This window comes from Typha latifolia, chromosome 15 (genome assembly GCF_019914945.1).
Source record: "Typha latifolia isolate L0001 chromosome 15, TyphaL0001v2, whole genome shotgun sequence".
NCBI classification, from domain to species: domain Eukaryota; kingdom Viridiplantae; phylum Streptophyta; class Magnoliopsida; order Poales; family Typhaceae; genus Typha; species Typha latifolia.
In genome coordinates, this window is record NC_133100.1 from 7378723 (window position 1) to 7392723 (window position 14001).

General features: G+C 37.8%; 2 protein-coding genes across 5 annotated transcripts; one reads left to right on the forward strand and one right to left on the reverse strand.

The window, feature by feature from the left end:
* Nucleotides 1-233: 233 nt before the first annotated feature.
* LOC140802332 (CLP protease regulatory subunit CLPX1, mitochondrial-like) lies at nt 234-8450 on the forward strand. Of its 2 annotated transcripts, none has more exons than XM_073157829.1 (15): nt 234-1359; nt 1617-1675; nt 1797-1897; nt 2065-2148; nt 3487-3533; nt 4264-4338; nt 4421-4498; nt 5153-5209; nt 6257-6327; nt 6419-6518; nt 6668-6772; nt 7180-7242; nt 7322-7444; nt 7645-7803; nt 8145-8450. In XM_073157829.1, the coding sequence occupies exons 1-15, from the start codon at nt 526-528 to the stop codon at nt 8214-8216; spliced, it is 2028 nt and encodes a 675-aa protein (XP_073013930.1). In that variant the 5' UTR covers nt 234-525; the 3' UTR covers nt 8217-8450. The 2 variants fall into 2 exon arrangements, with proteins under 2 accessions (XP_073013930.1, XP_073013931.1); XM_073157830.1 differs by having other exon boundaries at nt 2065-2144; nt 3483-3533.
* A 439-nt stretch (nt 8451-8889) lies between these two features.
* LOC140802333 (uncharacterized protein ycf45) lies at nt 8890-13999 on the reverse strand. Of its 3 annotated transcripts, none has more exons than XR_012111632.1 (10): nt 13747-13999; nt 13562-13624; nt 13278-13355; nt 12892-13112; nt 11899-11971; nt 11506-11790; nt 10809-10952; nt 9880-9930; nt 9509-9632; nt 8890-9182 (listed from the first exon to the last, which is right to left on the reverse strand). XR_012111632.1 is itself a non-coding variant. In XM_073157831.1 (9 exons), the coding sequence occupies exons 1-9, from the start codon at nt 13939-13941 to the stop codon at nt 9561-9563; spliced, it is 1182 nt and encodes a 393-aa protein (XP_073013932.1). In that variant the 5' UTR covers nt 13942-13999; the 3' UTR covers nt 9394-9560. The 3 variants fall into 3 exon arrangements, 1 of the variants encoding a protein (XP_073013932.1); XR_012111633.1 differs by lacking the exon at nt 8890-9182 and adding an exon at nt 9253-9387; XM_073157831.1 differs by lacking the exon at nt 8890-9182 and having other exon boundaries at nt 9394-9632.
* Between the last annotated feature and the right edge of the window lie 2 nt (nt 14000-14001).

The following is a 14001-nucleotide window of genomic DNA, read 5'->3' on the forward strand; positions in this document are numbered from 1 at the left end:
ATCCAACTAATCATATTACATTTTAATTATTTAATTTCTAACTATTTAGTCAATAATTAATAAATAATAGAGTGACGATAGACTCTATAAAACATATTGGGGAGATGTCTTGCCCGAATTAAATACTTATATATATATATATATATATATATATATATATATATAAAGATAGATATACGAGAATAGGTGACCTTTTGCAAATTAGGACCATAGGGATGTTGGTCATATGCAAAAAGTAATCAAAATGGTATTTGATTCTTGGTTCGAGGGATCCAATAGTACGATAAGGTGACTACCAACTATCGACATCGAGTCTAATCCGAATACTCGCGTCTGATCTGAAAACTCCTTGCCAGCACGAATCCCAAAGCGTCAAGGGCATCAATCTGACGGTCCGTGATCTACCTCATCCGGACATCGGTAATTCCAGGCAAAAAGCGGACACCGCAATTTTCCCAACTCACCTCCCCCCCCATCTACCCTTCTTTCTCTCTCTCTCTCTCTCTCTCTCTCCTCGATCCCGATATGATGTCGGGAATTCTCCGATTCAAGAAGCTTCGAGACCCCGTTACGCGCTTGGCCCGGAAGGCCACCGCCGCCGCCGACGCATCCGAATCCCTCCACCGCTATCGGACATCCTCCTCCTCTTCATCTGCCACGCCATCCTCCGCCGCCGCTGCGCACCGCCACCAGCAAGAGCGACATAAGTGGGATGGTGGCGGTGGTGCTGGAGGCGGATCATCCGACGCGTTCCCGACCCGCCGTATCCGAGCCGAGGCGCACTGCCCGCGATGCTCGAAGCATATGGACGTCATCTTCTCCAACCGTCCACCCCCTACGCCCGATCGGGGCGGGGGATACCAGGCGCTTAACCTTTGCCCTAGCTGCAAGACCGCGTACTACTTCCACCCCAACAAGTTGGTCCCCCTCCAGGGGACCTTCGTGGAGATCGGCCGCGTCCGGAGCCCCGATCCTGACAAGGGTGAGGAGAATTGGGGGAGAATTAGGGGGTCTTCGTCATTTTGGGAGGCGTTGAGGTCTTCGTACGGTGGAGAGCCACCGGATAATTGGCCGCCGATGCCGGGGAATACGGTGGAGGGAGGCGGGAATGGGATCGCGGTGCATACTCCCCCTGGGCCGCCGTTTCCGCCGAATTTGAACGTTGTTAGGGTTTCGGGCCCCGGCGGTTCGGGCGGAGGTGGAGGAGGAGGAGGAGGGGGAGGGGGAGTGGGTGGTGGGGGTGGCTTTGGGGTCAAGGAGGGATGGGGTGGATCAACTTTGGGGAAGGATTTGCCGACCCCGAAGGAGATCTGCAAGGGGCTTGATAAGTATGTGATTGGACAGGAACGCGCTAAAAAGGTAGGATTTTTATCGTTTTCCTGTTCATTAATTGAAGTTTGATTTCTTAAAAGAGTGAGTTTTATCATCTTTGCGGGTTAGCAATTTTAAAATTGAGTGCTTGGGAATGGAAGGGCAAGGTGGAGGACAAGTAATTACTATAAGGCTAATAAATTCGAACAGAAATTAATTTATCATTTGAAACCCTGGAATGAATATAATACATTATGAATTTTCTGGGTTTTCTTATCGCAATTTACAGATACTCTATACTGCAGGTGCTCTCTGTGGCCGTGTACAACCATTACAAAAGAATATACCATGGATCAGTGAAAGGGTTAGTTCCTAGGGAGCCTTGGTGTACACTTTGTTCTTGTGTATGAATCACCTTTTATTTCTGGCTGGTGCTTTTCTTTGATTGCTACTAGTGAGCTTAAGTTCAAATAAATAATGCGTAGGTCTGGAGCTGATTCAGGTAATTTTGAGACAGAAGCTGATGATGACGATAACGTGGAGCTAGAGAAAAGCAATGTACTTTTGATGGGTCCTACTGGCTCAGGTACAGTATCTGCCCTTTACTTTTTCGTATATTCTGTGCAGAGGGATTCCTACTTTCCTCTGAACAAAAATGATGTTTAGATTGTATCTAGCTTAAGGAAAATGATTGGGCAGTCTTCTGAATTTTTTTGGTTAGCTGACCTTATTTGATTCTTTCTGCAAGGACAGGGAAGACATTGCTCGCCAAGACATTAGCTCGGTTTGTGAATGTGCCATTTGTAATTGCTGATGCAACAACACTGACACAGGCAAGTCTCTTGATATTTTAAATTTTCTAGTATAATGCTATATGTTTATCTATTCAGTTCTTTTGCCTTTTGTCTATTGTTCTTTAGTAGTACTTGCAGGGACCTCGTGTACTTCTGTATTCAATTATTCTTTGGTAAACGAATTTGCTTTTCATCTTAAGATCTTGCATTTGGTTATATAACTTGTAAAGTCACTATCTACTGCAAGATGACATTCTTAAATTTAAGTCACTATTCTACAATAACGTAGCATATAACATTTTCTATTGGCTTGCATTGACTTTATATTTTTTGCTTGCACATCTGTAATATCTTTTTGTCACCTGTAATTCTATAGAATACACATGATTTCTGATGCTTTGCCTTGTGTGTAAGGCTGCAATATAATTGATGGATGAGATCATAGGCTGTTCTTGTACATACACAACTTTATGCCTGCTCGAACTTCTGGACAGTTATGTAGTCTAAACAAGTTGCTTTTAATAAAAGCAATCCCAAATGTTTTAATTAGAAAAGAGGATTGGTATTGTAAAATTTCTTACAGTTAAATACATTTTATCTTCTTGTATTTTGGACCAAAATCACTGTACTCCTATAAACTTAGTTTTGTATTAGTACGCCTTCCTACACTTTTGACTAAATTGTAAATACAAATACCATTAACAGAGATGACAAAATGACCATGCTTCTGTTAAATAAATATGTATTTAAAAAGAATGTTCAGGGTAATTTATGTACAAACTAAAATGTTTTATAGAGGTAAAGTGATTTTTATTTAAACCGACAAATAATTTTAAAATTAAAAATGCACGAACATTGTTAAACAGTTGCAACATAATAAAAAATGCAAGGAGGCTAATAATACAAAACAAACTTCAGGGTAGTAATTTTGGTCCAAACAGGGGTTTAAAATAATAAAATATTTAACCTAATTTCCTATCATTTGTTCAGTTTTGGAACGGCCTCCAAAATATGGACATGCCTGATATTTAACTTAATACTGGAGTACCTTGCTGTAAACCAACAGATAATAGGACAATTGAAGTATCTTTTTCTTCAAGATGAAGAACTTCCTCTGGGTGTGATCTATGATGCAGTTTGACTGAATGAATTTAATAATTTCTAAATAACAAATTTATTGATACTTTGATTGCCAAGTCACTAACTTAATATATATAATAATTGAAAATGATGAACAACTATATATCTATGATTGGATAATTAAAAAATGAACTTGTCTATTTTTGTTATCTTGTGCATACTTGTTATCTCGTGTGTGTCTTCTTATGATTTTATTCCTTTTCTATTACCAAAACTGAATATACAATGTTCTTGTAGGCAGGCTATGTTGGAGAGGATGTTGAGTCCATATTATACAAGCTACTGACGGTACACTTCTGAAACATTCCTCATGCATAATTTGTATCTCGGTTCTAACTTCTAACAATGTCCTTGTTATAAAGACGGTGGAATGTGTTACATGATGAGTTGCAATGCTTGAGTTTCTTTTCGATTCACATGCATCAACTTTTTTCTTGTGGCTGCATCATTATAGATCCTTTAGTTGTTTAGAAGATATTGTGTTTTTTTACCACCTTGTAGAAAAAATTGTGCAATCCACTAATAGCTCATACAATTTGAAATATGTAGCATTGTGGGGTGTATGCAATCAGATCTACAAGCTGAAAAGTTCCTCAGTGTAGTTGTCCTTGTGATCAGGGCTTCCTTTGCTTTCTTAATATATGCTAGGAATATTAAGTTGTAGCATCAATATGAAATAGGCCTTACTTTGTTTAGGAAATTCTTTTTCCCCTTTCTTTGAACCAATGATGATCCGGCGATAAGATGTTATGCTTCAGTTTTGATTCTTTTTCCAGAAATGTCCTAACAACTGTCAGATTATTTTATCTTATGTGGATTATTATGAAGATCCAAGATTCTAGTCCGAATTTTGGTGCATGCATTAATGATAAATTCTTTTGGCTGCTAGTGATATGTATTTCCCTTCCATGGTTCTGAACTTCCAATATCACCTGCTACTAGTTGATTGATCTTCTAGTTTTGCTTCTCTTTGAAATTTTGTATTTGATGCTTATGGTTTTACTTTTGGCATATTTAGGTTGCTGAATTTAACGTGCAAGCAGCTCAACAGGGAATGGTGTACATTGATGAAGTTGATAAGATAACAAAGAAGGTTTGACTTGATTAGATCTTTGCTTTCAATACAGGTTTATTTACTGGGAACAATCTTCGTCATTTTTTCCTTTTACATGCAGGCTGAGAGTCTTAATATTAGTAGAGATGTATCTGGCGAAGGTGTTCAGCAGGCATTGTTAAAAATGCTAGAAGGCACTGTAAGTGATACATTATATTTTGTTTTCAGTTGATGTAGTTTCTTAACTTATACTTAAATATTAGATGTATATTGCTTTTAGGATCTTTGCTTTGGATTTATGGGGCCCTTATGAATAAATAATTTCAAGTCCTTAAACCATGCATGCATTTTCCTGTCCTTCAAGAATTTTCTACAGGTTGTGTACTTCCCAGTGGACTATATACTCTGCATTTATTAAGAGAATCATCACATGTAATAATAGTGCTACACAGAATTGCAGTAACAAATGGATTTTTTTATCATTTTTTCTTCTAATTACTTTACTGAGTAGTTGTACTTGATTATTGCTGCTCCTCTTTTGATCTTTATAACTGTGAGATGGACAACTTCTCGTGAGGCTTGTTCCTGTGATTAGATGAAGTATCTTGTCTGTGAACAAGGGCATCAATAAGCTATGTATTATTCTCCCATGCTTGAAAGAAGGCATCTGAAATCAAAACATGGGCCTTTCAATTTGCTAGTTTGATTGTAAATTGTTTCATATGCTTTTCAATGTCGAATGTAGATAAATCTGCTTCTTTTGCTAAAAACAGCTGTCTCATCAAGTAACATAGCTCTTACAATATTTGAACTTCAGATTCTAATTCATTTTTGACAAAATTCTTGTTTGCAGATAGTCAATGTACCAGAGAAGGGAGCCAGGAAGCACCCTCGGGGTGATAATATACAGGTAACCAAAAATGATGTGTTTTGCAAGAATATGTAGCTTGAATCATATATTAGTTTTTGAATATTGAGGCTTCATATTATATGTTCTGTAAAGTTATAGTGCCACATTTGATCATTTTTATTCTATAAAGTGATCTCCATGTGTGCTTCATATTTTTTTTTATTGTACTTGTGATTTTCAGCTAGTGAAGTTGTGCAAGTCACCTGCAAGGTAAGAACATCTCATGAACATTCCCAGGCTTGCAGTCTAGAGAATTATCAACTTTAAATGCCAATTTATTTCCACAATAAGGCCTATAATCTATATGCATCCATAAGGTAGTAAGGTACACAAGTGAGAGTAATCAACTGCACCAAATTTGTCCATTTTTGAAGTTTTATGTTTCTGGAGGTAAGGCTCTCCTAGTTCCCTTGATGTTGATGTGTAATCAACTGCACCAAACTTGTCCATTTTTGAAGTTTTATGTTTCTGGAGGTCAGGCTGTCTAGTTCCCTTGATGTTGATGTGGTATGTTGTATCAACGATGGTCGTGCCGAGGGAGAAGATGAGATCCGGATCCGCAACTTAAATTTTAACCGATAACCTTATCTCTCTCTCTCTCTCGATCTCATCTTCTCCCTCGGTCTAGGGCACCCGACGTGCTCGGGCGACGGTGATCGGCGATCGGCGATCGGCGACGGCGATCGGCAACGGGTAGCTCGACGGCGAGCGGCGGAACTATTAGGAGGGGTGCCGTGCGGCACCCCTCGTGCCATGTGCTGGTACGCCGCCGGCACGGCAAGTGCCGACTGGCACGGCCATCCTTGTGTTGCATATCACCAGATGTAAAACAATAAAGAAACTATTAGGTGCATTATTTCTATAGTTGACACGTAAGTTTTTATCTAGTCTCAATCTTAAAATTGGAGGGAGAAAGAGGAAGCACTCAGTGTTGGTTTGATATCATGCTTTTGAAATTTATAAAATACCTATGTTTAACTTCTTTAGGTGTGATGGGTGTGCTTAAGTAATTTCATTTCTTTAACCAATGCTTGTGTCAATATGCAGATCGATACAAAAGATATTCTTTTTATATGTGGTGGCGCTTTTGTTGATTTGGAGAAAACAATTTCAGAGAGGTAGCATTATTTGAACATATATGGGCGTTTTCCTCATTATTTCACTTAATATGCAGTTTTGAAGGTGGCCTGACCTTTAGACCTGAAACAGACGGCAAGATTCTTCTATAGGTTTTGGAGCACCAGTACGTTCAAACATGAGAAGTGGTGGCTTAACAAATGCTGTCGTGACATCATCCTTGTTAGAATCAGTAAGCATAGAGCTGATAGGCTCTCAGAGGCCAACTCTTGAAAACTGTATCACTTCAAGATATGTTTGATTTCAATATAGATGTGCATGTTTAACTCTTATTTCAACTGTGACATATCTCCCTATGATACTTCTATTCTGTTTTCACAGGTTGAGAGTGCTGATCTTGTAGCATATGGCATGATTCCAGAATTTATTGGACGCTTTCCTATACTAGTTAGTTTATCGGCTCTGAATGAAGAGCAACTTGTTCAGGTATAAGACAGTTGGAGTTTTTTTTTTTTTTTTTTTTTTTTTTTTTTTGTCTTTAAAAACTGATCTGAGGTCCACATCATGATTTGTAATTCTGTTGTTTTATATGAATTTTCATTTTCCTCCACTCTGATGTTTTATATAGCAAATGGTCTTATTGGTTTACACTGTATGTTATATCTCTTCTTTCCACATGCAAAAATAATTCTTGGTTTCCTGCAATAAATGTCGTATTCAGCATAGTCAAGCTTTTATAAAGCTTATCATACTCAAATTATATTTGTAAACTTTTTTTTTTTAATTTTCTATTGGTTACTTAATTGTTTGCTGTAATCTGATGATTGGAGGTCCTTTATTAAGTTTATATATTGATTTTTGCAACACTAAGAACTTATGTTTTTCTAACTTAGGTCTTGACAGAGCCAAAAAATGCCCTCGGCAAACAATACAAGAAACTATTCAGCATGAACAATGTGAGCATGCCTATTCCATGTATCATTCTGTGTATGACTGTATGTCCAAACCATCTTTAGTTACACCAGTTTCTTCCAGGTTAAGCTACATTTTACAGACACTGCTCTTCGGTTAATTGCAAAAAAAGCAATGGCCAAGAGTACTGGTGCACGTGGTTTAAGGGCTCTTTTGGAAAGTATTCTTACTGAGGCCATGTATGAGGTATGCTTCTTGACTATCTAGATTATTTCTTTCTCCTTGTTGAGAATTAAATTATGTAACAAAATCCTGAAAATTTAGAAATTAAAGTTTGAGAAAGAAGCATGAACTATTCTCTAGACTCTTTTGCATTATTATTAGTTATAACAAAATTATCTCTATTATTTGTTATTGTCTGATTGATTGCAATGATCCTCCATCAGATTCCAGATATAAAAACAGGAGATGAGCAGATAGATGCAGTCGTTGTTGATGAGGAAGCTGTTGGCTCTGTACATCGACCAGGTTGTGGAGCTAAGATTCTTCGAGGTGATGGCGCTCTCGAGCGCTATATCTCTGAAAACAAAGAGAAGGATACTGTGGTATGTTTTATTTGTCTGTGGAAGTTACTACTAGTCCAAAACATGATGGAAGCTTTAAGTAGAACTAGAAGAACAATTTTGTAGATACAATATTAAATTTCAAATAAGGTTTTTGGATAAAATGTAAATATGTAAGCTACCTTATATATATTACAGCTGAATGGAAGAAATTTATCCATATAGCAGACTCTAGATAGATGGGATTTATCTCGTTCTATATGCTTGCTCTTTGGGTCAAACAGCTGATGCAATCCAGCTTGCATATCTAAGTTTATTATTTTGGAATGATCCAAGACTGCAAATTTCTAACAAACTGTATGCTGATTGGCGAATCTTTGCAGGGGAAATCTGATGTACCCGAGGGTGAATTGGAAGGAGAAGCTGAGCTCTCTTCGAGAGCCATGAGCATGTAATTCATATAATTTTAATAGGGTGGAAGGAGAAGCTGATCTCCGCAGTAGAGCCCTGAGCATGTAATCCCCACCAGTGTTGATGTATTGTGAAATCTCCAAATTAATTATGCTAATGTAATTACTTATCTCTCAAAAAAATAATTGTGCTGATGTAATTATGATCCTTGTAAACAGCTGTTCTCAATGAACAGCACTTGCTAATTTAAGCTCCTACGTGTACTGTGTTCCTATAAATATGTTCATAGCTAATTTATCTATGGTTAGATTTTCTAGTAGAAAGGTTTATAAGGAACTCTTGCAAAATCAATTGTACAGGGACTGAGGAAGTAATTTTGGCCTTGGGTCATAATTACCTAAAAGGTATGTGGCCTTGCAATTTTTCTTTTTATAATAGCATGTTTAATGACCTACTTATATGAAACTAATCATTTTATAAGCACAAATTTTTTGTTATAAGAAACAAATTTTTTATAAAACGTACCTCTTGTTTTGCTAGTGATAGTGAGTTTTTATTCAAGAAAAAGAATATATATAATTTTCCTTTCTTTTTCTGTAAACTAGACTGTTTATTGGAAGCTCATTGTTAAATAACTTCCAGGCAACTCATAAAGCATTCAAATTTTGTTGAAGAAAGACAGCATATTCCACGAGCTATAAGCAATAAGACTATAGATACCCAAAGTATAAGACTATTTTCTTCACCTTTAATAAACCATACATAAGAACTTGACAATGAATTATTTGTAAAACGCTATCACGAAGTGAAATGCTATATTTTTTTCACTTCATTCAAGGTACTCTCCATCTGGAATGATCAGATGTGACATGCTTTCTTCTTTAATTGCTAAAGTTTGCCAGGGAACAAGGCATTGCTTAAATTACTTCTAGCAGCTATCATATTCCGAGCAAATTTGAGTCTTCTATCCCTTGCGATCCTCTGAGTTGCTTCTTGCAATTATGTGGAACCTATGTTTTGATTACATTAGGCAAACTGGATCAGAAGATCAAGCTAACTTTGAACTTCCAAGTGAGCTTACTTCTCACGCTGAGCAGCATAGACTATACTCCAATTATGGTCTTCACTATTCAGCATATAAAGTAATAAGTAGGGACAGTCCACTTGAAATTTTAATGATAATATTGTGGATTTTGTAGTCATTGAAGAGGCTATCTGAACTACAATAAAAAGATCAAGAATGATAGTAACAACATTCAAGTACATCAATCCACATTATTGGAAGTCGATGTCAGCAAAGACACTGGACAGATCAGATCAAACTATAAAAGGTTACCTCTTATTGTGCACGGCCATACTTTGGCTAAACTCAGTTACATTTAAGCTCCTTAGATCCCATCTCCATCATATGTTTTCCATCTTTCAATGACAACATTGAACTGGTTATCCCTTCTCCTCACCTGTAAGATATGCTCGTCAGTTAATCGATCTACATTGTAGCTGGAGTGGAAATCAACGAGTTCTAGAATCAGACATCCAGCATTAACTTCTAAGTAATAACCACATCTATTTTGGCAATAGCTCATGTTACATAGCTAGATCTTATCAGGAGTGAGAGTAATATGGTGTGGCGAAGATACATCAAGAAACTAGTTTATTAAAGATTAACCAGAGGACAAGTTAAAGAACTTCTGCTCAATGGCATACCTCAACCAATGGCTTCTTACCATGAAGCAACATATCAACACTCCTCTCTGTCTGCACAAAGGAAGTAGCAAAAATATTAAAAATTATGATAAGTTTGCAGGATCCAGTAAAAAATCTCTATTTCATATTTAATCTAAAAATAATTTGGAAAAATTAGCATGATTACAGGAGACCCGATTTATCAGTATTTTATCTAAGATTAACTGAATGCTGCAGATTTGCAAGCTGAAACATTTCAGTCAAGGCATGTCTCTGCTCTATTATATGTGGGAAGGTTTATCATGCTCCACTCAATGATGTGAACCCTAAGTTTGTGAACTTTCAAACTTTAATACACTAATCATGTAGCCACATTCTAAGGTCACTTGTCTAATTCTACACGATCAATTTTGAAGAAGCTATGATAGTGTAACAAAGAGAAGATTCTGAAAAATAAAGCATGTAAATGTAAGTGGAAAGCAAAAAAACAAATCAACACCAATATACAGGGTGGTCATATGAAAGACCAGTAAAAGCAAATTGCAGTGTTTGCCAAACAGATAACTCAAGAACATCTTGATTTAGGGAATTTTCAATTTCCATTATGCCACTCCAGCTCTTGCCAATTCCAAAAAGTCTTCTTCACACTATCAAGACAGCCAGCTTTATTAACGTCCGGATGCAATTCTCAACAAACAATTTTGTTCCAAGCATCCAATATAATTAAACCTCCACTCAGCAGTCTTAATCATCTAATACGGAGAGCCATGTTCCCAAGAATCTAATCAAGCTTCACAATGAAATGCCCAACTCAGTTGTGGATAGTTTTGAATGGCACGGTCTTGCTCTAATGCAATTGATCCTACTAAAGCTCCCCCTTACCATCTTTAAGTTTCCATTTGCATAGAATTGAAACATCACATTTTCATAATGAAAAAGCACATACATACCCGATGAGTGACCCAGTAGTTTCGTTCCCTCATCTCAATAAGAAAAGGAAATGTTGGAGGAGCCTTCCTCTCAAGAATGCTTTTCTGGCTACGTCTAGCCCGAGCTTCATCGTCACCTAAGGTAACAGTTTCCACTCCCCCAACCTGCAATTTCCAACGAAAGAATGACAATGACATCATTGCACTTTAACTAGCTAGAATCCTAAGCTCAAAAACTAAAAATATGATCAACAAGGGCATGGCTAGACAACCTTCTGACATCTCAAATTCAAAGATTTGTAGCTAATGAGTCTACTACATAGACATGTAGAGTAAATATGGTCAATAAGTTTGAAGCTTGTTACGTGTTGTGATGTTGCTATAGAGTAGAGATCTGCATTAGGAACTTAGAGTAATGCTCTCATATATAGTATGCATGTGTCAACAGATCATTATGGGAAACAAAATCCTGAACACGGAACTTTTAGGGCATGAAAGCAATGAAACGTCCAAAATAGCTACATATTAGCCATTCAGCCCATGATGTTCAACAACCAGTTGTATCAGAATCTAAAAGCTAAAAGAGATGCATAACAAGACAAATTGAGCCATTTAATACCCTTAAGTACATATGGCGATGAAAGCAATGAATAATTAGGAAAAATATTGTGAAGATTCAACTTGTAAGGTGTAAAAGGTTGCATGTCCACTGTTATACCAAATCAGATAGAGTGGGATTTTTTATGATGTTTCCCAATCTTTCTCCATGGGCAGTGCCAATAAGCATCACTCCCCTTTCTGCAATAGACCGACAGGCAAGGGCCTCAGCTTCTGTCCCAATCTCGTCTACGATAACCACCTCAGGCATATGGTTCTCGACTGCTTCAATCATGACTTTATGCTGCATTGATGGTTCAGGAACTTGCATTCTTCTGGCACCTCCTATTGCTGCATGAGGAATATCCCCATCCCCACCGATCTCATTGCTTGTGTCCACAATTACCTATGCTAATCATCATAGACTAATGAAGAATACAGGGCATCACATATTAATTAGCACAAAAAAAAAAGAAACTAAAGCACTACCAAAATGGCAAGCAACTTATCTTACCACTCTCTTTTGAAGTTCATCAGCTAAAACACGGGCAATTTCACGCATAACAGTCGTCTTACCTACTCCAGGCCTGGTAGATAAAAGGTTAGAAATACCCCATTCTAATGCTGATGCTAGAATAGAAATAATTAGATCAGCCGTAGGAAGGTAGAACTTCAACATGCTAAGATATTCAATAATGTCAAAACAATGGCTGGCAGCCTGGGAATCTCATATTATTGGCAAATGACTCCCCCCAGCCAAGAAAGGGCAATATAGGAATCCTCACATTACCCCTATTGCTAGAGAGGTTATGACATTGATTCCAAACATAGGTCAATAGGATGAATGGTGGAATATAATGTTCCTCTTCCTTAAAAAGAATAATATGTTTACTACTTCAAACTAGTAACAATAACATAAATAAACATGAACAAAGAAGTTAGAATCTTAAGAATACAAAAACTCAGAATCTAATTTGTGTATCTTATTTGAAATATATGATTGAAGATGAAGGTTTCTCAATGAAAAGAGGACATCCAAAAATGGGTTCGTGTACACAGTCAACAGGACTCCAAAACAGCCTCTGTTCAGAGCCAACATACAGAGGGGTCTGGTTCTGATTGTACCACAAACAAAGTCAGACCAGTTATTCTGATCGCACCCAAAGTATAAGATAGGTCATGATAGATCAGATTCAAACTTATTTTCAGGATTTAGGCCAAAATCAAGTCAAACTCATACTTCAATATGCAACGACAGACACTGAGTAACAGATGAAGAGAGCAGCAAGCAAGGTGAATTCCATGAACCCTGAATAAAGTTTACATCATATAAGATATAACCCAATTAGAAATAGAACTTGATAATCTCATATCAAAGAATAAGCTACTCAGATCACAAGGCCAGTAAATAACTGGAGAAAAGGCAGAGAAGAATGAGGAATACAGATTAACAACCATCTGACAAGTCCTCATCTTATATCAGGCAAGAAAGATAAGAGCAACACACCTTCCTAGAAATAGGATACTTTCTTTGTATTGAAGGAGATCACGAACCATGTCAACATGACCCGTAACTGCTCGGCCGACTCGACAAGTCAACCCGACAACGATCCCTTTCCTGCTCCTTATTGCAGATATCCTGTGTAAAGTACCTTCAATTCCTGCTCGGTTGTCTCCTCCAAATTCTCCAAACGATTTCTGAGCCTCCTCCAACTCTTTTAGTGAAATCTAAAACAAAGAAATAAGGCAATCTATCAGACTCCTCCTCTTAAGCTGAACTAACAGCAATGAGAGGTCAGGATAAAATAATTCAAGTGCTTACCGAGATCAGATGACCATTGTAATGGAAGTACAGGTAATTAAAGGAGCCATACCTTAAATTATTTATGTTACCTCTGTATTCCTTAGATACTGGCCACCAGATTCACCAAGGAAACGTGCTTCAGGCCGACGACCCAAGTCCAGGACAACCTAATAGCATGAAACAAGGGCAAAATTTAAGCAGCCGCACATAAATTTGAGACCTTGTAGGACTATTCTGTATATTTTTAACAGCCCTTTCATATCAAAAAATGATGGAAGATGAGAGCTACGATTCTTAAATTGAATAAAAAAAAGTGGCTTTTTTTTGTTTCAATTAGTACATTATCAAATCAACAATATTATCCCATGTTTACCTCCAAAAGTTGAGATCTTCTAGGTTCATTCTGTAGATTCTCTCGCAAATCTCCGGGCAAAATCTGCAAAATACAACTCAACATTCCCACGCATTACTCAGCAACAAACACCCAAAATGGCACGATCCAAAGCCGAATAACATCTCCAACTCCAAAAGATAAGTATAAGAGGGTGGGTTGCTCACATCGAGAAGCGCGTGGAGGTCGTCCTCCACGACCACAAACCCATCGTCAGTAGCCTCGCAGGCGGCGGAGCACCGAGCTCCGGTAGAATTCCTCCGCCGCCGGAGAAGGGAATGGGATTTGAATGGCTTTTGGAGGTGGAATCGAGAAGGAATTGTTGGCGAACAAGGCCGAGGATAGAGCGCGAGCACGTCCATTTGATCGCGCGCAGCTAGAGAGGAAGAAAGGCAGTGCGTGCTAACTGCGAAGCGATTGTG

Coding starts and splice junctions, on each gene's coding strand:
- LOC140802332 (XM_073157829.1), top strand. CDS start 526: ATGATGTCGGGAATTCTCCGATTCAAGAAGCTTCGAGACCCCGTTACG. Junction 1,898..2,064: donor GATGGGTCCTACTGGCTCAG/GTACAGTATCTG, acceptor CTGCAAGGACAG/GGAAGACATTGCTCGCCAAG. Junction 6,773..7,179: donor ATGAAGAGCAACTTGTTCAG/GTATAAGACAGT, acceptor TTTCTAACTTAG/GTCTTGACAGAGCCAAAAAA.
- LOC140802333 (XM_073157831.1), bottom strand. CDS start 13,941: ATGGACGTGCTCGCGCTCTATCCTCGGCCTTGTTCGCCAACAATTCCT. Junction 10,953..11,505: donor ATCCCACTCTATCTGATTTG/GTATAACAGTGG, acceptor TGGAAATTGCAG/GTTGGGGGAGTGGAAACTGT. Junction 9,931..10,808: donor ACTACTGGGTCACTCATCGG/GTATGTATGTGC, acceptor TCCTTTGTGCAG/ACAGAGAGGAGTGTTGATAT.